Here is a 23,351-nt window from a genome sequence, read left to right on the forward strand (position 1 = left end):
ACTCATAGTTTCAATAGAGTAGCGAAACTTGCTATTTGCGAATTTGTATTCAATTTTAATTGTGAATATAGGAAAAACCTAGAAAAGGAGGTTAATCTCCGCGTACGTGGTATTAGAAAAACTGCCCAGTACCAAAAATTGAAAGAGAAATGCGCTCGCGGCAAAAATGTATATTTTCAGTATGTAGCAAAAAAGTTGAAACTTCAATGTGATGACGTTAATGTCAAGAATAAAGTTATTGAAATAATAGTCCAACGGCTACAGAAAAAGTATTCCAATGATGTTAGTTCTCTTAGTGATCATGATAGTACGTTCAATGGAGAGGAGAAAGAATTATTTTCAAGCAATGTTGAAAATTCTCTTGAAAGTGTGGTTAGCAGTATCAAACCTATCCTCAAAAAACGTAGTAAGGATGTTAGTTTACATACTATGTCAAGTAATGTGGATCAAACCGAAAAGGAAAATAAAATCTCTAAAAAGGTTAGATTTACTGATGAATTTAACGTGTACCCGTTAGCACATGTTTGTCATAGTAGTCCTTCTGAGGTTAGAACTAAAAGGTGTAAGAGGAAATTGGAAAATGTTGCCGATGATATTGATTTATATCCAAATCTTGTCAAGAAAGGTAGGCTATCTGAAGTCCAAGAATCATATTTTGTTCAAATTAATGAAAGTGAAAACATTAAGTGGAATGAATTGTTTCAGTTGTTGGATAATAATTCCGTACAATTACAAAGCATCAAAAGCCAATTGGAAAATATGTCTGTCCTACAGAGTAATAATGTTTTTGCTCAGGGGAATGAAGTAAGTAATGAAAATGTCAGTGTAAATGTAAACGCCGTGCAGGTTGACTTCATGGAGGCTACCTCCAATAGTAGTACGAGCGTGGTTAACGTAACCACCACTAGGGAAATAAAAGGTGATACTGTTGTAGTATTTTCAGACAAGATTAATGTCTGCACTTGTCCCTTATGTGATAGGATGTGGGTGGATCAGCTGTTTCCCCCCCCCCAGCTCAATGCTACCTGCTTATAAAAAATGTTTGTCTGTAAGTCCTGTAATTTTTATGGTGTATACACGGCATGTTACGAATTACCCTAAAGTAAGCTGTATTAGGCAACCAATTCAGATTGGTGAGTTGCATTATTTTTCCAGTGGTAATATATCCTTAGTGTTGCTGAAAGGTACAGTATGCATATTCGTAATTGTATGTTTTAACAGAAATGAAACCATTCCATGTTCGCTTGGCAAACATCGTGCAACTAGTAAATCTATGAAATTGAGATTCAGAAGAGGTAAGAAAAAGTGTATTAAATTAAGCCAAAACGTTCAGATTGATTATCCACCAACCAATATTCTGTACTCAACTCGAAATGTTACTAAGAAATTTAGAAACAGAAATTTTTGCTTGGAAAGTAAACAAGGTAAGCAACGGTTTTTCCACCGTGCAAAAATGAAAAATAACTTGAAGATTCGCAGAAAGGTACGTAAAATAAGTAAGATATTACACATATGTAGAAAGTGTAAATTCTTTGCTACCAACATTTGTAATGACATTCAAATAATGAATGTCCCGAGTGTACAAACCATTCGTAAGGTAACTGCTAGTTCTCATAGTAAGGTAACACAAAAATCTACTGCTTACAGAATGTTGCGTTTTCATATCAACAAAACCCCATGGATGCCTACTATGGAAGTTAAACTCAAAATTCTTGAATGCATGACAATTTTAATTTACGATGTTGTACTAAATCCAATACGAAAAGGAATTGGGTAAACGACATTATTACATAGCCGGATTGCCCATTTTCCATATTTTTAACATGGCAATGGAAATAAATTCTGGATGCATTGCAGAAAATTTTGTACAAAATCCCTTTTGTTGTTAGTAACTATTTTTCATGCTATAAATATTTTTCAACACTGTTAGTGTTTTACAAAATTTTGCATGATTAAATAAAAGCAATAATATTTTACTGTGTATCATGTGAACGGCTATAGCCGATAGATTCAGGAAAAATTTTCAATATTAATTTTTTCACTTCATACATTGTTGCACCTTTTCGTTAATGCTTCATCACGAAATTTAATTTTTGAATCATAGAAAATATAGTGTTTCTTTTCGAAGTGCAAGAGTGCATTTGCGTAATGAAAATTATCAAATATAGTGAAAAAGAATAAATTTGCGTAGTGAAGATGTGGAAAATCTAAACAGAATACTCCATCACAGTGTTGTAATTTTCAAAATTAAAATGTTTTGAATCACAAATTTAAATATTTTGGTGAGAAACCATTCGGTAATAAATCTGAATGACCATATTCGAAACTAATTAGTGAAATTTTTCAATTTCTAAATAACAACTATGCGTCAATTAATAGTAATGTATATTTACGATGTGTTACGTCAATTTATTTGTTTTAACCAATCAGTATGCCTCTGGGATTACTAATCAGCTGAGGATACTTGAAGTTTGGTGTGATAAGTTATGGTAGTTATCTGTACCCACCTTCAGGCGCGTTGTTAAGTTGAAAAGAATATACAATGAGACATTTTACTATAAATAAGTACTAAGTAAGTTATGTACATGCTAATTGTTAGCAACTATTGTTGCCTTCACTTTGTAGTAATCTTTTCGTTGAATACGAAAACATGTCAAGTAGTACTTGAAGACATTGAAGCAAAGGTCCCTCCACTATTATGGGTTATCCATATTATGTAATGCCCGGAGTAGGCAATTTTCTTATTAGTCCCCTCTGTATTATTTTTAAATTTTACCCAAACGTCCTATCTTTTCACTTTGCTTCGGGGATGGAAATAAATGATATTTTAATGTGGGTTGGTATCTTCGAAATTTCGGAGGGCAGACACTTTGAAAAGTGTAATGGTCTGACAAACCATCCACTGCTCAGTCCATTCTTGGTCAAGTTTTAACCAGAATGTAATAAATGTAAACATCGTAATATTGAGTGTTACCGTAGAATTAAGTCATAATTTTCATACAGTAACCAATATTTTAAAAATATTTATGTGTGCTTGCATTTGAATTTAACTTGTGTGCCATATATTCGACTCCTAGTAGTAATGATAATTGAAATAATACTACTACTAATAATAATAATAAATGAAAACAGATATACAGTTATTGTGTTAGTTTTCAAGAATGTTAGAAGTAGTTTTCAATGATAGTAAATATTGAAAATGAATGTTTTTTGATAAAAGTCAGATAATTAATTCAAGTTACGTTTAAGAGTACAAGGCACTATATTAGTAAATATTTTAGATTACAATAATTATCAAACATTTGTAAAGACAATATTTTTGTGTTCGGTCGTAAACAATACCAGTAATTAGTTATTTAACTAGTAAAGGTGATATTTTGAAAGAAAATAATAATAATAACTTTGTTCATGTTTTAGTTGTGTTGTATTATTTTGAATGGTTCTAGTGAATAATTTGTGTTAATATGTCAATGAACATACATTTTTGAATTTTATGAATAATGTTGGTGTTTTCATTGCAATACATTTCCTACACACATAGTAGGAATGAATATCTTATTTTCATAAAAAATAATATTATGATAAGTTGAATTACTTAATGGTATATGCTATTCTTGAGTGATATTGTGTGTTCTATTTTAGAAATTAAGAAGTATTATTGCAGAATCTTAAATCAATTTTACTATTTCAAACTTATTGGTATACATTTAGTTTGTGTTATTGTGCATTTTACATACGGCATTGAATACGATACCTTATTGAATATAATACCTTACCAATATGTTTTATTGAATATATTAATATGTTTGTGTAACTTGGTTTGAATTTTGGAAAAACATTATGAAGTATAGTGTTGAATAGTACTTTGAATTACTAGTAACTATTGATTTATATTCAAATATTGAAACTATCTTGTGTTTATATTTCAAGGAATAATTGAAATAAACAAAAAATATAAACAAATAATAAAAATGAAAGGACTCAAAAGACATTTACGAAATGGCCCTCGTGTTATCGTAAATGGCCCTCGCGTTCGTTATTCTTCGAATTTCGCGATCATGTGCGTTCGAGTGAAGCTACAAACTGTTATTCTTCAGTGAGAACGAACTCAAAATGACATTAACCCTTTATGGACTAATGGAGTGCTGTGATTGCTGTAGTGTTGCAGTGGGATTATGAAGACTTGGATTCCAGGGTTCTTGCCCACTTCTGTGATACCTTCAGTGGACAGTCCGTTCGCCGCCAGTTGTAACGGTATGGATTGGCATGAATTTTTAAATCAACCCTCGTATTTCCCCAGCCTCAATTCTTAGAAATGAAAGCAGCCAGCGAACAGTTGGAAGAGAACAATGCTTAGGAATTTGTCACCCAAAAGGTACCTCATTTATCCAGACAGCTCTGCTTCCTCCCGTCAGCCCATATTTGGAGCAAAAATTTTGCTACCCTCGAAAGAAACGCCCACGCAGTGAACTCTCATGATGATGATAGATTTTTACGTGACAATGTAGGAATTACCAAAAATCGCCAGTTCCATAACTTATTGGAATAATCAGTGTTTTTAATGTGATTTCTATTAACTTATAAACCATTCATTATATATATATTATTAGCAATATAATAACGTAAAAGGTTAATGTTTTCTACGAACTATATTGTAGTTTAGTCAGTGTATTCTTGCGCTGTAATCTGGCAACTATGTGAGGCGTGAAGAGAAATGTGTGTTTTCCTAGCCACCATGTGAAGTACAAGGTACCAAGTTTCTGTCTTCACTTAAAGTATAGACATACGTAAAGTTTCAGTGTCTAACTTCTAAAATAATGCAAAATAATTTATGGAACACAACGTTCGAATTTGAACAAACAAATTAGTGTCTTTTCACATACTAGTGAATAATAAAAACCACATTAAAATCAACGAAGAAACTTCTCTTTGATTCATCGTGCATTGCAGAAATAAAACCATCAAGTTATCATCTTCAAGTGACAATATAAACGAAATCTTCCTCATGAACGTGTATGGATGTTCACCGTTACGTCTGCCGAAATTGTCGTGCGCGGTTTGTGTCGTTCCGAATTCTTTGGGCCAATACATCATTGACTAAAATATTATCCACAATTTGCAAATGTTATTATTTTTGATTTATATGTAATCAGTACAGTGAAAATGAGTGATAATATAGTGCTACTTTAAAATTCTTGTTATTATTAATGAAATGAAAAGTGCTAACCATATGTGTTTAACAAGTCATATTTTCTTTTAGCGCTTTACATGTGTATAAGTTAAAGTGTATGCGGCATAAAGTGTTTATCAACAGGTAAGGTATTTCTAAGCAGTGGAGAACAAACATTACTTTCGTCTCCCACTATCCATCTGGCGTAAATCATGCATTGCCACCCCACTTTGTATTCTCTTATAGGCAGCGGACAGCATATCTTGGAGCTGACGCAACAGTGATGGTGGGTATACGGCTCATGCCTCTGATGTTTAACGCTCGAATCCCAGGACCGTAGGAGTGAGAATGTTTGTTTACTTACCAGTTCTTTATTGGATCTGCTAGTCCATTACAAATGAATGGTGTTCTTAAGAAGACTCCAAAAGAGATCCATGGTTCGAATCCCAGTATTATTATATCTGGCTTTCGTCACGTAAACAAACTCCTCTTATATCTGTCGCTCCGAACAGGAACAGTACCTCTTATAAAGTACAGGAAATACATTTTTAGAACGATAGCAGGAAAATAATGTAGCGAAAATTTTCACAAATTGTACTAGAAATATTGTGTTGAATGTAATGTAATATGTTTTTAATGTTGAGAGAGAAAATATTTTGGAAGCAATACTAAAAATGTTTTACATACATGATATAGAAAACAAAATAGGTTCCAAATTGACTCTCCATAGGACGTTTAGTCTTGGAGCCACTTTTCATACCGATTTGCGTTAATGCAACGCAAAAGTAGTGTTTCATTTGGCCGGCTTTTAAGTCACGCAGAGGTTGGTATAGTTCTGTTCACGACATAAAATGGGCTATTTATGTATGCTGTGATATTTTCAGTTGAATCATGGGCTGATCCTGAAATACGAATTTAATTATTATGTTTCTCGTGCGTGTGTATTTTTTCAAATTTTAAAAATTTTATTCTGAGTTTTATGCAGGATTTATACTGTACCAATTATTATCCGGCGAAGTAAAGTACAGGAAAATAATGTATGAAGCTTAAATACTATCACGTTAAGTTGTGTGAAGCGAAGAGTTATCTAAAAGAAGGAATCATGTATTCTCCGACTTCTGATACGAGATCTATAGGGAAGTTAATGGATCGATTCAGAAGCTATGTAAATACTGAAAATACTTTTCCGAATAGACCTATAGCCACAAAGCTAAATTTTGACGACACATTCGACCTCTTAAATACAAGGAAAGGGGAAGTGATGGCCAAAGACAATTACGGAAAAAGAAAAAGGAAGAACCATCAGCAGAGGAAGGTAGATATCGACGTTGGAGATATTTTCGATAAAGTATCTTGTGAGCATAAAGTGTAAAGTTAATGTAAACTGAAATGAGTGTGCAATGAGTCTGAGAAAGCAAACTATAGATTAGTCTATTCCGTGCAGTTTTACTATCCGGATCCATAGTGTATGCAGTAGTAGGAGTAGCAGTAGAAAGGTTAGAAACTCCCCCCACCCAGGGATTCGTTGGGTTCTGTTCTCAACATAAAATGGGCAAATTAAACACTTTCCAAAATTTTTCTGTACATTTTACAATCTGTGGATCCGTATAGTAAAACTGCACCGTCTTTTCTGTTCTAATTTAAGGTTCCTGATTGTAAGGGCCAGGCTTGGGTAATAAAATGTGGGGTCAATTACATAAGGCGAGAATAAAATTAATCGTAATGTACAGAATAAATCTGGGATATAGTATACAACAGGTCCTCATCATTTTCCGAGGACTCAGGAAGTTCAGTATTTTACGGATTATTCATTGAGGACCTTGCAACTTGAAAATGGGGTAACAAAGCGATTTTCATTTACTTATCGACTGAAACTTGTACATGACATACCACCATTTCTATACGTGGTGCAAGAGTTTGAACTATCCTCGAGTACGGTGCACTTTATGTGCGCCTCTGTAGTGCCCTTGTACTTTATATTTCACTATGTGTGTGTGGAGGGAGAAGGGACTTCAACGCATATTGCATGTCTTGTGCTCGTGGATAGTTCTTACTGTTGCATTACGTACAAACGTGATGGTATTTCATGTAGAAGTTGTAATAGCACACATAAGAAACGCAGATCACGGTGTACTCATACTGCATGTTCCAGTGTGAGTACAACATGATCTGGGTTTCTTATGTGTTCTATTACCACTTGTACATGACATACCACCATTTCTGTACGTGGTGCAAGAGTAAGAACTATCCTCGAGTACGGAACACGATGAGGAGCTGTTGTATACTATTACCTAAATCTGCTTAACACTGAAAGATCTGGTAAATTTCCTTTTTTTTTGGGGGGGGGGATAAACTAACCCAAAATAGAGATGAGTTGTCAGAATACAGCAGCAGTAATGTATTAACGTATACTGCGCTATTCTATTTTAGGTCAGATACTGCCAATATTTATGTTAACTTATTTAATCGGAAAATTCACTGTTTACTAGCTTAGAGAGTATTTTCAAAGTGAAGAGCTACATTTCTCGAAGCAGATTCAGTCTAGGAAGGCTTTAGCTTTGTGCGAATAAATATAGTGTCATAGAGTTCGGATATACACCATGCTACAGTTCAAAATGACCCGTGCTATGTGGGAACTAGCAAGCACTAGTGCTGTCTGAATCAGAACGGTAAAGGTAGAGGAGGCAGCAAAGTGTAGGTGCGACTGCGAGTAAAGAGTGATATTGAAAAATAGAACAATTTACATATTTCTCCTGTACATTTTAATGGTTTATTCTCGCATATAAGAAGCAATTAAGAAGTTGTCTTTTACTGGAACATTGCCTTCATAACTTGAGTTCATGGTGGCTTCTTTGTGCAGTATGTAAATACAAGAGTATACTTTGAATCAGGGTGGATTGATTTAAATCACTTGATTTTTTAAATAAAAATCGTTGATTTAAATCAAATTCCGAAATAATTTAAAGTGAAAATAAGTAAAGTCTCGTTTCTGTTCTGTTATTCCGATTTTATGGAAGATGATAATCATAATACAATGAGACTCAAATGTACAGTATGTACAGCTTTGAAAACAAGTGTCATGCAGAGGATGATTAGGGAAAATCCCGTTTTGAACGGGTAACAGGGCAATCCTGTTTTCTTCTCTTCGTAACATAGGGTTTATATTGTAAATCGTTAGCTATTCCAACGGAGAAATCACCATCGACATTTAAGACGAAGATTCTTTTGTGTGTGCGTCTATATATTTGTTCCCAGATAATACGGCGTATTTAGAAGTGTCCTATCCCTCTCCGATTTTTTTTTTTGTTTGTTGTTGTTGTTGTTTTGTTTAGACTTTATAACTTTAGGCAAAATTTATGTATTTCGTGCCGCAAGCTAGTTACAATTTTCTTTAAAATATGCCCCTGCCAAATATCAGTGACTTTTGAGGAAAAAAGTGTCACTTTAATAAACGTTGCTGTACTTTTTCCTTAACGCTTAAACTTTTAAATTATATCACCTATTTTTAGGTGATAGGATAAAATCTTTATTATTCGATTAAAAAAGTACCAATAAAGCTTTTTACTTTGTTTTTTCAAGATTGAAGGAATTGTAGAGCACGTTACATATGCTTTCACTTATCTCTGCGACGAGACATAGGATGTGAGGACGTCATAAATTTAAAAAAAAAAAAAAAGATTTTTTTGTGTCTATTTTTATTATTTTTTGGCGGGCCTACATTTTGCATTCAGAATACTGAAATTCTGCACACTCGTTCAGTGCACCCTTAGTATTTTTCAGATGATTTCAGATCTCTGCGTGAAAACAGGGGGGTCCAGAGGGGCGAAAATGTAAAATAAAAAAAGGGATATTTTTAACAAAAAATAGCTTTCTTCGCGATTTACCCGCCTAAGATGGAGATATATGAATGGTACCATCTGAAAGGCTGTTCTGTTCCGAAGAGAATGATGTACGAACCATGATCTTAGGATAAATAGGGATGTTTCAGTAAACTGTTACCTGAGATCATGTTTTATACGGAAATCTGGGGTATTCGGGGATATTATTTTTCGCGGGCTTACTTTTGTATCTAGAAGTTTGAAATTTTAGACACTCATTCACTTCACCCCTTAGTATTTTTTAGATTTGTTTCAGATTGTTGCCTTTAAACACAGGCGGTACAGAGGGGTAAAAAGTAAAAAAAAAAAAAAGGGATATTTCTTAACAGAAAATCCGTTTTTTCGTGATTTTCCAGCCCCAGATAGCCTACACGATGGACACATTTGAATGGTACCGTTTGAAACTGTTTTATTCTAGGATAAATAAGATGTCTGAGGAAATTTTTATATTACACCCGTGTCATCTGGGGTATGGTGAGGATGTTTTTAGCTCATTGTTAAATATTTTTCCCGCCCTTATTATTCAAGATAGAAGCTTGAAATTTTATACACATTTAGTACACCCTTAGTATTTAACAGTTGATTTTGAGATCTGTGCGTTAACACAAGGGAGTCCAGAGGGGATCAAAATTTGAAAAAAAAAAAATTCAGAAAAAATCCCGACATCTCTCAAAATTTTCCGCTTCAGGGACATGATAGGGAAAATGTGAGTGTTACCGTTTTAAAGGCTGTTCCATTCTGAAGAGAATGAGGTATGAACCATCATCCTAGGATAAATAGGGATGATGCTTGACTAAAAGTCTATAATTTACCAAAAAAAAAAAAAAAGCCATAATTTAAAGCTAAGAAACATTGTTTGGGATTGATATAGGTTAACGATTGGGGATTATTTCAAAATTCAACCCCATTACTTTCACTTAAATGGCATAATTGGCATTTAATACTAATTTGTAATGCTTTTTCTTCAGTTCGCGAGTTGTATTATACGAGGAGAAAGATTTGATTTAAATCAAAAAAATCGATTTAAATAAAAAAAATCATCAAAAATGATTTTTTTAAAAAAAAATCATGATTTTTTCCACCCGCTTTGAATTACGTTTTAAAACTTACACGTCAGATTACGATTTTCATCTGATTATTTCATCCATATTCACATTCCTTATATTTTGATTACTTATATACATTCTTGAACAGAGTCAAATTTTAACTTTCCGGGATGAGTGCTGTAGTAATTTATGGCAGAACGAGCGGATGTATTTTTTGTAACAGTAGAGGTTATACAACTTGATTTTAATTTGTATTGTAATGTATTTGTTTTAGTTTACATTTACGTGGGAATGTACTATTTTAGGTCCGTAGAGATTTGCAAAATTTACAAAAGGAGTACTACTTTTATTTCAGGAGAGCAGTGTATAATTAACAGGGTTGGCTGGTTTAAACCAGCTGTTTTTTTTAAAAAAAAACAACTGGTTTAAACCAAGAAAAAAAAACGAAAAATGCTTTAAATCGTGTGAACTTCATGGTGACGTTTCCACATATCAAATCATCCGCATTACTTTTATCTACTTTCCACCCTTTAATCAAGGGGTCCCGTGTTTAATTCTCGGTCGAACCACAACCCATCTTTCAAGTGTAAACCAAGTAGCGATTCGAGGTGTCCCTCTAAGCAGGAGTCCTCTCCGTGATAAACTGGGTATTTCATAAGGATGTTAAGCCTAAACATACGAAATGAAACCAAATGATATATTTCTACTTGAATGAATGCCTGTTGTTTTATAAAGAAGCCAAGGTTGCTTAAATATATTGATAGAAATTGCCCAATTTATCAAGTGCCTACGTAGCTTCCAACATCAGCTTGGATTTGACTTGGTTTTAATTTTATTGAATGATATATACATACCAAATTTGTAATTTAATACCTCAATTGTAGCGTAGTGATTATGATCCGTTGACCTTAAAATTTTACATACAGATACATGTAAAGTAATAACAGGATTTTCCTAATGGCTAAGGCGGGAGTTTCCCGATTTATATATAATTCTAGGTATAATGTATATGTAAGTAGGACCATGTAAAGATCAGTACCACGTATTTTTATCAGAGGTCCTTCGTGAGTGAGTCGGCAATCGCATTTGTGACCAATTAGTCCCGGTTTCGTGTCCAAATAGACAATTTCTCTTGGATGTAAGTCGAGAAGCGGTTTGGATTCCGCTTTAAGCTTGTGACCCCTTCCAGCATAACCTTGTTGTTGCATAATAACACCAAGGGGAAACAAACTAATTTCTGTCCATATTTAATATGAATACATAGAGTAAATTATTTAAACCAAAAAACTGGTTTAAACAAACGAACAAAAAAAAGTTTAAACCTCCCCCCCCCAAAAAGTTTTTTTCAATAACAACCATGGTTTTGGCCAACCCTGGTAATTAATAACAATATATGATGATTTTAGCCTTTACGTAATCATTAGCTTACGCGCATACGCACCCTCGCTGACGCACTTATTCCTTTCGGACGCAACTTCACGCTGCCCCATTCCTTGTTGCGCTCCTGTCCTGACTCGGTTATGTAGCATTTGTAGTTTTTAGTGGCAACCACATACCCATGTTGGTTGGTGTTTATATCACAACCGTTTCAATGGCATTCCTTTGAACGCATATTTACACCCGTAACAAGTAAGCCTTTCTAAAGTGTCTTTCGCCCAGTAATATAACTCTTCCCGTAAGAAATACTTTAGTTGCTGAGACTGAATTTACTGATCAAAGATTTGAAATGTAATAAATTTGAGTATGTGGAGCTAGGACAGTACTTTATACTTTTACTTGTTATCTGGCGTATATTGTCTTTCACTTTGAGTTCTGTTACTATGCTGAATAAAATTAACAAGTCAAAATACAGATATAGGCGTAGTAACAATGCAGAACGGGCTGTTCTTTATATATATATATATATATATATATATATATATATATATATATATACAAGAAAGGGAATTTCCATAAGTGATGACAAGTTATTGTTGTGTTTGATCTAGTTACGTATCGTGGTTTTAGTTGTTAATTATAGAAACGAGCGTAGCGAATCTTCTACAATTCGACTCGATCGGCATTTGTTTATTTGTTTTTCGTTTGTTCTGTTAATTATCGTAAAAGTTAAAGTGAAAACGCTGCGTGTGTCTTTCTTCAACTGGCGGAAATAATTTTATTGCTTGGGGTTGTAAAACTTCAAATGAAACGTTTGTTTTATATCTTAACGCTTATGCCATATAGTCTAAAGAAGACGTGGGGATCACGGTGGTTCATTTGTAGAATGCTTACTTCTGGTGCGTTGGGTAAGCAGGTCACAATATTTCCTTGAGAATTCTTACATATTTATATAGAAAGCAAATTTAGGGAAATGATAATATTTATTTTTATTATTATATTTTCAGTTTTAGCTGAAAGGTTAGAAACAGTGGAAATGGAACTAGCTAGTTGTCATGCGAGGAACAAAGTGCTGGAATGCAACATGAGGGATCTTAAGACGTCGAAAGAAGAAATGGAATGTAAGCTGAAGCAAGAAAGACAAGCTCTAAAAATAGAAAGGGATCATGATAAAGAAAAGGTGAGTGAACTATGTATGTTCAAATAACGTTCCATAGTTATACTCTTTATGCTAAACGAGATGGATGAAGAATGAACGTAAATAATTAAGAAATTACATTTTTGTACTCTCCCGCAGGGAATCGAACGTGAGACTACGTGCCCGAAATGCACACACACTAGTAACTAGATCAGCGGGCAGTACTATGTATTTTCAGATTACGATATTCATTTCTTCTTTTTGTATTAGAACAAGTGTAATTTGTCAGTTAATTACGTTACACAGACACAGTTTATTCAACTGAGTGTGAAATTGGGGGGTGGAGGGACTGTAGGCACGGTATTAAATAGTAGATCTCTCAATGCACCTAGTTCGATCCTAGAGTATGTGAGTTTATGATGGACAACGTGATGAGCGTGAGTTTTCTTTTTCCCTCCACATTTTTTTTTCACCATTTCTTTCATCAGCATCCCTAGTTCGATCCTAGGCTGTGCGAGTTTATGATGAACAACGTGATGAGCGTGAGCCGCAGCTTGAGGCGTGAGCGTGAGCTTTGGCTAAAAGTGTAATAATTGGTTTCTTTCTTTACCAAAGTTTTACATTTAATTAACATAATAATGCCGAGTGAGCGTTAGCAAGTGGAGACGGGTTAGTGCCCCGCAGGGCACGTTGTTTTCTGTTTTTATTACAGCTAAATGGGAAGACGTTCCTGTGTTCTAGAAGATTGCTGCCTTCTTGGTTATGTCACTAACCGTATGTCTTGGTTATGTCAGTAAACAATATAACTTTCTCCACGTTTCTTTATATTAGTATATATCAGGGTTGGCAAAAACCATGGTTTTTATTAAAAAAAAAAAAAAACGTTTTTTTGGTTTAAACCAGGTTTGTTTGGTTTAAATAATTTGCTCTATATATTCATATCATATATGGACAGAAATAAGTTTTTTTTCATCCTGATGTTATTATGCAACAACCGGGTTATGCTGGAAGGAGTCACATAAGCTTAAAGCGGAATAAAAACCGCTTCTCGAGTTACATCCGAGAGAAATTGTCCTCCATTTGAACTCGGAACCAGGACTAATTGGCCACAAATGCGATACGTCTGCCGACTCACTCACGAAGGAATCCTGATAAAAATACGTTGAACTGATCTTTACATTCTTCTTGATATAATTGTCAAGAGTAATTTCGGAAGAGCAAAAAGATAAACAGTTGCACAAGTAAAACTATTATAGAGAATTACATATGGACAATTTCTAAGTACTACGGAGTACAGAACTACCTTAGTTCAAGTTAGTTAACAATGACTTTTATTGGTCCAAATTAAAGAAATACAACGACTTAATTTGCATATCAGTAAGAAAAGTGAATAAAGATACGAATTATTTGAGTCCACTTTGGCTCAGACTCATTTATACATAAATAGATACCAAAAATAGTTCTCATTTCACTAAATGCCTCTCGTGGGGTCTGTATGACCCCCCCACCCACCCCCACACACACACAAAGTACGGCATTTCGAAGTATTTTATCAATAGTAAACATTGAAACGAAACAATATTTAGAATTTTTCTTTGATTGCAATTACATAACAATAATAACAACTACAAAAAAATCACAAACATTTATAAACTTTAAAAAAAAAAAAAAAAATTGCTTTTGTAGTATAATCTTTTTGAGTAATGAATGGGGAATTCAGGTCTGAATATAACACGAATAATATATGGGAGTGAAACGTGATAACCCACAAATGTGTGTTCATCAAGATTTTACAAACACTTACACTTTTACGAACATTTTTCGTTTTTTGGTTTAAACCAGTTGGTTTTTTTTTGAAAAAACCAGCTGGTTTAAACCACCTTGGTTTAAACCAGCCAACCCTGGTATATATATAGGGTGTAAAAAAATTTAAAGCATCAAACCTACAGAGGTGATTTGTCACATCAGAGCAAAGGAATAGTTCATATGGGCCTGTGGTAAAAAGTCCATACTTTCGAAGCTATAGACTGTCGAAGACATAAGAAAATAAACTTTAAAAATCTATAGCTTCAGTGTGGGACCGAGCGCAGTCAAGGAAGACATCACTTAAGAACTAGTATGTGCCCTATTCAGATACCCATGTTTCAGAATTCTGCGGTGCTTGCGTATCAATGGACAGTTTATGAGCACTTCAACTTTTCTGAGTATTCCTCAACTGGCTCTATAAAAATTAATGTGTAAGTGCCGCAAGATTCTGAAATATGGATATTTGGATAGGGCACGTACTAGCTCTTAAGTAATGTGTTGACTCGACTGGGATCGGTCTTACAGTAGTGGAACTCTGGACCTCTAAATTTTCTTTTCGCACGTTTTCGGCAGCCTGTAACTATAGACGTTTGACCACGGGTTCATATGAAATTTTTTTTTTCTTTTCGTGTGCAGAGTAAGAATTAAATGATAACTTAGCTGCTGATAGCCGAATTTCGGTTAAAACTACGCTAGAAGTCGTGTAGCCGAATAGTAACCGAGTAGTACTCAGTGATACTACACTTTGCCTTTTCCTGGATTACTATAGTACGGAAGGTATAACGTCGTTGCTTTCCCGTGAAAACTTGTAGTGACGTTTATGGGGAGTTGCCAGCTTGGTTACTCGTGGCTCGCTGGGCGCAGTAGACGGTTGATAGTGATTTGCTATCCTCTTACCACACCCCCAGTGACGAGCAGGTCCAAGTGCGGGAAGCCAATGACGCTATACCTTCTGACCTTTAGTTACCAAGAAAATTGTCAAAAGGTGTTAACCAACTTACTTGGTTACATTAAGCAAAAGGAATAACAGCTGTACAGTTTTGCGGTAAAAATAGCCGTCTCGTCTTTGTAATTGCTCATTGCACTTAATTATTGCCGGTACTTGGGCTGTTATAGACAATTAGTTATTTTAACCCCTCTTCCTTGGTTGCAGGACTCAGTTATTCAGGATAAATTAACACGTCTCAATTGATCTTTCTTTTCGAGTATCGAAATGCTTATATAATATTAAATTAGCTGCAGTATGGGATATTTCGAAGTAAATTTTTCTGGTCACAGTATGAAACATCCTCAGATATGCTAGTTGTCATTGTCGTGTATGCGATGCACTAACCAATTAAAGTAGTGTATACTAATTACGGCTCTCGATAAATATATTCATCTTTATTAAAAATTAGTTGCTATATAGATGTATATGTAGTATATAAGCGAATTTTAAAGGGAAATGTAGACATAGTAACTCCCACAGGATTTTTTTACAGGGGGAAGTGGGCAAAATGACCGACATACAAGCAAAGACGCGGATACAAATACCTAGAACCACATAATATTTAATGTAAAAAAACAATTATTACAACTCACTGCTAACTTCACTAACTGTTGTGTGTGAATAAAAAAAAATTAGCATATTTTAATACTAATTAGGAAAATCCATTGCTAAAGCAAGTGCTCCCTGCAGCGGGCGGCTATGGTTACAGAATACAGTTTTAGTGTTATTGATACTTCGTAAGTGAAATCCTCATTTAGTTGGGCGAGGAATCTAGAATACAATAGTGCTATGATAAAGAAAAGAGTAAGTTTTTATATTTTAGGTATGTTTTGTATTTGTAACCTGTTCTTCTTTCAGCTATGGAGACAGATAGTTATAATTCTTGTTGTGGTATGTACACTCATGACAAAAATTATTGTCGCATGTCTATAAATATGTTGTAGGAATATAATTTGATAACGAATTCGTCCGGTATTTCTTATAATGTTAGTATGTGTATAATCGGGAAAGACGATGTATGTGGCAAATTTCATGTCAAAAGAGCAGTAAATAAGAACAATAAAACGAAAATAAAACTTTCTTGTCCATTTAGCAACATTTTGTTTTACTCATTCTAATTTTCGGGTTTGTAATTCTTTTCTTCTGAAATTTACTACGAATATACATTTCCCGATTATACATGTAGTATCAGTATTAATAGTACCCTGCAAAATCATTATCAAATTATATTCTTACAAGACAGTTATAGATATGCGACAATCATTTTGGACATGAGTGTACATAGGGATATAAATAAAATATATTTTATTATAGTTTGGTTTGCGCATGCGTATCTTTTGGTACATAAATTAACAAATGAACGTAAGTTTATCTCGAAAGTCGAAGTTTGCGTCGAGCACTTCCGGTTCGAATTTTAAAATTCTATTTTACGGTTGGTAAGACCTAGTTACGCACTTCTCGAAAAAAAAAAATTGTATTGCTTGTGTGTGCAACCGTCTTGTCGCAAAAAATTCGAGAAACCGTCAAATTTTCAAAAATCACCTTTCTCGAAATCACCATAATTTAAAATCCTGAAATGTTGTCAAATTGTTCAACTTTACATGAATAATAAACACCCCAAATAGCATTGTCGACCAATGCTTCATGAATGAACTACAGCCTCTTGAAGTTAGCGAAGTTTCATTAACTTCAATATCACCGTTGGTAACACTGAAAACAATGAAAGTGCAACAATTTGATGATGTTTGTGGTTCACATTCATTAAATAAAGAATAAAAGTTTTTCCTGGCTCCTTTTTATTATTTTGATCAAAAAGGCTCTCTCAAGTAATAAGATGAGCCACCCCTTCTCCGTTTTCTTAAACCGATGTAACCTGAGGTGTAAATTACGATTACGAAACAAAGTTTCACTGATTTTTTCCACTCTGAAGTAATTATTTGCTTACTTAGTGTCTTCTTCGCTAATAGCATGTAACCATGGCAGATGCTCCAATAGGTGTAGGTGCACTCACAACTCGTAGCACGTTGTCGATAGTCACAAAACACTTATATTCTCTTCTCTTATTCTCTTCTGGAAACCTGTACCCTGTTGAAGGTGCATGTGGAAACAAAGAAAAAATAATGAAATGAAATCTTGGGAGTTTTACGTCCCACGTATATACCGGTTAGGCTAAAGGAGACAGTGATTATGAGAAATGAGTGAAATGGCGGAATGAAGAAAGTGGGAGGAAACGGGAGAACCCCGAAAAACCCACCAGCACGGTGTTTGTCCACCACAAAGTCCACACGGCGCGAGCTGGGATCGAACCAAGGACCCCAAGCACCGGAGGTGAACGCTCTACCACTGAGCCACCGCGCCTCCTGAAAACACAAAGAACACTGCAATTTCATGTAATATTTGATTTATTGATAATATTTCTGCTATCCATCACTGGTTATTATATATGTATGTAACAAAAGTTAATTTTTGCAAATTTCTTAAATCTACACTTTGAATTGCAGAAGCTCGATTTTGGGGAAAGCATGAAGTTAGTCCATAGTGACCCGTTACTGCCATAAAAGCCAAAGATGACTTCGGTAAATACCAGTTACCGGTCGCACACTTTCTTTCTTTCTTTCTTTTTTTTTTTTATTATTGTCGAATTCGGTTTTTGGCAACAAGACGAGAGTAATACCCGGAGTTGGTACTTGCACTATACTCACGAATTTTTCTGCTGGTTTAATACTGTGAATCTGTTTTTCGTTTTCCCGTGTTGCCACATTCTTATCCCCCCTCTCCCCAATACGTCGCAGAGACCCTTACCACGGCCGGTTTCACTAAAAAGCCACTGCTTTATCGGACCTGTCTGCATCTTGGACATCTGAAAGCAATTTTTAAAGTGGAATGCAGCACCATCAGAAATCACTGAAACGGTTTATTAAATTGTAGACACTTATTTTCACGTACTCGAACCTTTTTCTATAACGCATATTTTCGCTTTTCTTCGAGTATTTTTAGAATCTTATTCATGGCTATGAGTACGAGCCGAATCGTGTGTTTTGTCATCGCTTATTATGGCAAAACTGTCAGTTGTTTCATAATAATATATCACTCCCGTAAAGGAGATTTGCTCGTTTCTCCAGTGATCACTCTGAACTTCCCTTTGCAGAATAACAGTCCAATTTAAGCGAAGTCCACATGCAGTAAAATAGAATTTTTATCTTGAAATTTTACACGGTGCTTTGCGGTAGCATTTTTTTCCACTTTCATTGTTGCAAACTGTGACTTCAAAGTTAACGAAAGTTCGCTAACTTAAAAAGGCTGTAGTTCATTCATGAAGCATTGGTCGAGAATGCTATTTGGTGTGTTTATTATTCATGTACAGTTGAACCATCTGACAAAATTTAAGAATTTGAAATTATGATGTTTTCGAGAAAATGACGATTTTGAAAATTTGACGATTTCTCGAATTTTTTGCGATAAAACGGTTGCACACAGAAGCGATACTTTTTTTTTGGGGGGGAGCGGGTAACTAGGTCTTACCAACCGTGAAAACAGAATTTAAAATTCGAACCGGAAGTCTCGAAAAAAAGCATAAACTTCGACTTTTCACATAAACTTACGTTCATTTGTTAATTTATGTACTTAAAGATACGCATGCGCAAACCAAACTATAATAAAATATAGTTTATTCATATCCCTATGTGCATACCACAACAAGAATTATAACTCTATATGTCTCCATTGCTGAATTGTGAGGCTCCGAATTTGACAATTTTCCACGTTTTCTACAATTCATGAATTGTACTCCCCGTCCTTGATGGCCCATTACTTGGTGGGAATTTTTTTTTCGACAAAAAAAAAAGCCCCTTAAAAACATGTCTAGTTCTATTAAAAAAAAGTTTGAACCATATCTGAGATGGCGATGGTACAATTTTATTATTTATTTATTTATTTATTTTTGCCTCAATTGGAACTCAGATATCTAATTTAAGTTAAAAACAATGTACATTTCTCATTAATTTTTAGTTACTATAAAGATGTGACTTAAAATTTGTAAAATACTGTACATATTTTAATTTTTTGCATTTTGTTTTTCTATAATAGATTATTAAAACACATGGTACAAAACGTAAGAAATGTTTATTAAGCACTGACCTGTTCCGAGAGATCAGAAAAAATGATTACGAGCTGGTTTTGGAATGAACATAGCTGTTCTTTATGCTATGTATTGGGTAGTTCAGGAAGTGAGTATTTATTGAATGTTTTATTATTATTATTCGATATGCCCATTAAACCATATAGTTGAGACTATTGTATTGATAGAAAGTTGAGACACTATAATATTAATAAATTTTCATAGAAATAGGCACTAACTATACATTTAAATAGGAAGAATGGGTCAAATAGAATTTACTGTAGGCAGCCAATGACACCCCAAAATAAACAAACTTCTGTTCTTTATAATATATTGCAGAATAATGCTGGATTTGGCCCATAATTCCGTCATGGAATGTTAATGTCATGGTAATTGTAACATAAGACAAAGCAAATTATTCAATAGGTATATTAGATTTCACTGTTGTTTCCTTTCCAATTATCTGTGTTGCAAATACGTAGTAATAAGCAGTAATGCAGTGTAATGAATTGCTATGAAGTTATGAATATCCTTTACGTTAGAGATATTGTAAAGATAACTTCACAGAAGTTTACTTTGGGGATGCCTACAGCAAATTTTATTTTAGCCCAATATAGATTCATGCTGAAAAAAATTTCTGCAGGTCATTGTCTCCGATTTTCCTGAAATTAGGATATATCATTCTAAAAACAAAATAATTAGACCCATTTTTTTCTGCACTATACACACACACACACACACACAAAAAAAAAAAAAAATAGAACTAAATTAAGCATTTGTTGCAACTGAGACTTTCAGTGACTGTTTGCCATGGCATTTTAAAGAAAATGTGGATCAAATTTAACCTTTCCGAACTTCTTAATTTTACGTTGTGCAGTTATTTTTTGAGTTTTAGTGATATTAATGCCTATTTTTAAGGCTTTTAGTACGTAATCATCCGGTTTCTATTTTTGAAGTACATTATAACCCATTTAAGTAGATTAACCTATTTAGATATACGGCTTTGCGTCCAAACGTCTCGCGCCCAAACGTCCTGCTCCGGTATCACAGGGTGGTATAGGAGCAGAGGGCTGGTGTTATTTATCATTAGCCTTTAAGATATATCTATAAGTGAGCATAGTGAGAAGGATCACATATACTTCTACCTTATTAATTTATACAGTATGGCGCTAAATTCGGTGTACAAAAGCAGAGGGTGATTCCTGAGAGTTAAAAAAAAAAATCCAATAAACATAGGGCGGAAACTCCATCGTTTATGTGTTATAGGCTGCTGAAATCATGAAAAAATGAACTTTAAAGGTTCATAGCTCCAAAACTATGGGACCTACCTTGGTCCGGTCAAGACTTCCCTATCCAAAAATGCGTGTTTCAGAATCCTAAGGTGCTTCCACAACAATGTTTATAGAGGGAGTTTGACTATGGGCCTATGATATAAAGTACTCTCCAACTACCTCCATAAAAATTGTTGCGTGAGTACCTTAGGATTCTAAAACATGTATTTTTGGATAAAGCACATATTAGTTCCTAAGTGAAGTCTTGACCCGACTTTGGTAGGTCCCATAGTTTTGGAGCTATGGACCTTTAGAATTGATTTTTTCATGTTTTCGGCAGCCTATAACACGTGAACGATGGGCTTCTCGCCCTAAGTTTATTGGAACTTTTGTTTGTTTTACTCTCAGGAAACACTCCTCTGCTTTTGTACGACGAATTTAGCGCCATACTGTAGGTATCGTTAAAAAAAATATAAATATTAAGCTAGGCTTAATCTGCACTTTTTTAAAAAAGTTTATATCTCTATTACTTTATGGCAGGCATGCATATAGCGGAGTTGGGATTTGGGCACCAGAGTCCAGCGGGCAAGCTCTGTGTCGGTTTTCTACATTATTTATTTACAAATACTGAACAAAAATTCAGAATAAATTAAATCTTTTAAAATTTTTTTTTCTTTTTAACTCTTTTTAAAGCGAGCTTATCTTCTTTATCTTTTAAGTCGAAGCAGGAAATATAAACCACCGAACGATTTCTGTGTATGAACTCTGTCAAACTCGTAACCCAGCTGAGTTACTTTCCTTCCTTCGCTCAGTAATACTCATGCATCTACAGTTTCCATTTTCATCCTAAGTTAAGTTTATTGTGTTCTGTAATATTATTTTAAGTTTGGATCATAGTTTCAATTCTATATTTACACTATAACTTTATTCAGCGTACCAAATTTGAGTGATAGTTATTAAGATATTTACTATATAACTTCCAAAAGTATAGGAAACAATGTTTTAGTATTTTGGATAGCCTGAGATAAGATAAAAAACCCGCATAAAACGCTTCGTTTGGCTTAACCTTGATTCTGAGATATCTTTCGTTTTTAAATTTTGTCACACATGCTACAAATAGTAATTTTACAACAATTGGTTTATTTTAGGAGTCCACTGTGTTTGGAGGCTATCAACCGAGATGATTTCAAGGTACGCCGCACACAGGTACTACATAGACGGTACCAAATTTGACCGTAAGTAAGGATGAATCCCAGAAAAAGGAAGAAAGTGTTGTGACTCACCTAGCATTTCAGTGTCTTCCTATGTGATAAACTATCATCCGCCTCCCATCATTAGCGCGCGGCTTGCTCAATTTGCAGATTCGACGAAAAACGTTTTATATATAGAGTGTTTGGCATAGAGACATTTAGTATAGGAAGCCCAAAGTTCATAGCGTCAACATAACACCAATTTAAAAATATAGACTGAAGATCTAATTAATTCTTATTGACTGTGATTTTTTTATTGGCGTAGCTCGCTTCGTGTGATGTGTATGGTACTCATTTAAGCTAATTTGCGGGTATATTATGCTTAGTTTTAATTTATGGCAGTTAAATCACACTTCAGATTCTAAAGTAATGTATAATATACCTATTTCGTACCGCTAAATATATTCTTAGATGAAGGTGACAGAGAACTTTTCAAGAAATAGTTTAACTTATTTTGTGTGTGTTGAGGGGGGGGGGGGGACGTAAGTAAACGCATGATTCTGCTGTTTGGTTTTCGGTGATTGGTACAGTCATCTTCTGAACTACAATACTAGGGTGTGGGGAAGAGTTTGTAAGGTGCAACTCTGTTCGAACTTTTCTTACAAAGTAAGTGTGCTTTTTTTTTATGTTAAATAAAACTTGTTAAAATTGATACACTGATGAGGTGTATATACATTTCAAACTATTATAATGTACGGTATGCAATTAGTAGACTTAAATTAATATAGACTTTTTGTTTATGTATTTACATTGAATATATTGTGTACTACAAATGTATACTTAATGTAAAATTTAATACATTATTACTGTAATTATTCTCAATAAATCTACAGGATTTTATTTTATGTATTGTCTTTTAAAGGTTCATTCCTTTATTTGGCTTTCGGTTTATGTAATTATAAGTAATGTAGGATGGTGGAATTTTGATCATTTTAAGGATAATTTCTTTATTATATACGATAACTCAAAGAAATAATCGATTGTATATCGCATTAAATATTTACATGATATAAAATAAGTTACTTTCCCCATTTATCATGTATAAATCTTACCACCAGTGGGGTTCTGTAGTATAGACACTGGTTGCCCAAGTACTTCACAAGTTGCGGTATAGTCAATGCGGTCTGGTTGCTTGAGCACTCTTCAGGAGTGGTAGAATGAATGACTATTCGGAAACAGTGAGTAGCCTAGTGGTTAATGCATCGACACGGTAAGTTAAAGTTACAGGTTCAAATCTTAGTCCAGTCTTGCATTTTCTTTCCTTTTGTAATTATGTACTTTAGCTTAGTAGACCTGATTTCTTTATACTC

At 34.3% G+C, this 23,351-nt stretch overlaps 1 protein-coding gene across 4 annotated transcripts in view; it reads left to right on the forward strand.

Moving 5' to 3' along the window:
- Nucleotides 1-22,026, forward strand: part of LOC145662135 (uncharacterized) — a 55,770-nt gene extending 33,744 nt beyond the window's left edge. For 2 of the 4 annotated variants that reach the window (XR_014126999.1, XM_081727488.1), the window contains 3 exons: nucleotides 12,479-12,651; nucleotides 19,490-19,629; nucleotides 21,940-22,026. Coding sequence is in view for 3 of the 4 variants with exons in the window: in XM_081727488.1 (XP_081583614.1) it covers nucleotides 12,479-12,651; nucleotides 19,490-19,588 (272 nt within the window). In the remaining variant the exon portion in view is untranslated. Of the gene's footprint in view, nucleotides 1-6,090; nucleotides 6,486-12,342; nucleotides 12,380-12,478; nucleotides 12,652-19,489; nucleotides 19,630-21,939 lie in introns of those variants that run through there. The other 2 variants (XM_081727493.1, XM_081727480.1) reach the window with 2 other exon arrangements.
- Nucleotides 22,027-23,351: the final 1,325 nt, after the last annotated feature.

Source organism: Thermobia domestica, chromosome 1 (assembly GCF_964235325.1).
Source record: "Thermobia domestica chromosome 1, izTheDome1.hap1.1, whole genome shotgun sequence".
Lineage (NCBI taxonomy): Eukaryota > Metazoa > Arthropoda > Insecta > Zygentoma > Lepismatidae > Thermobia > Thermobia domestica.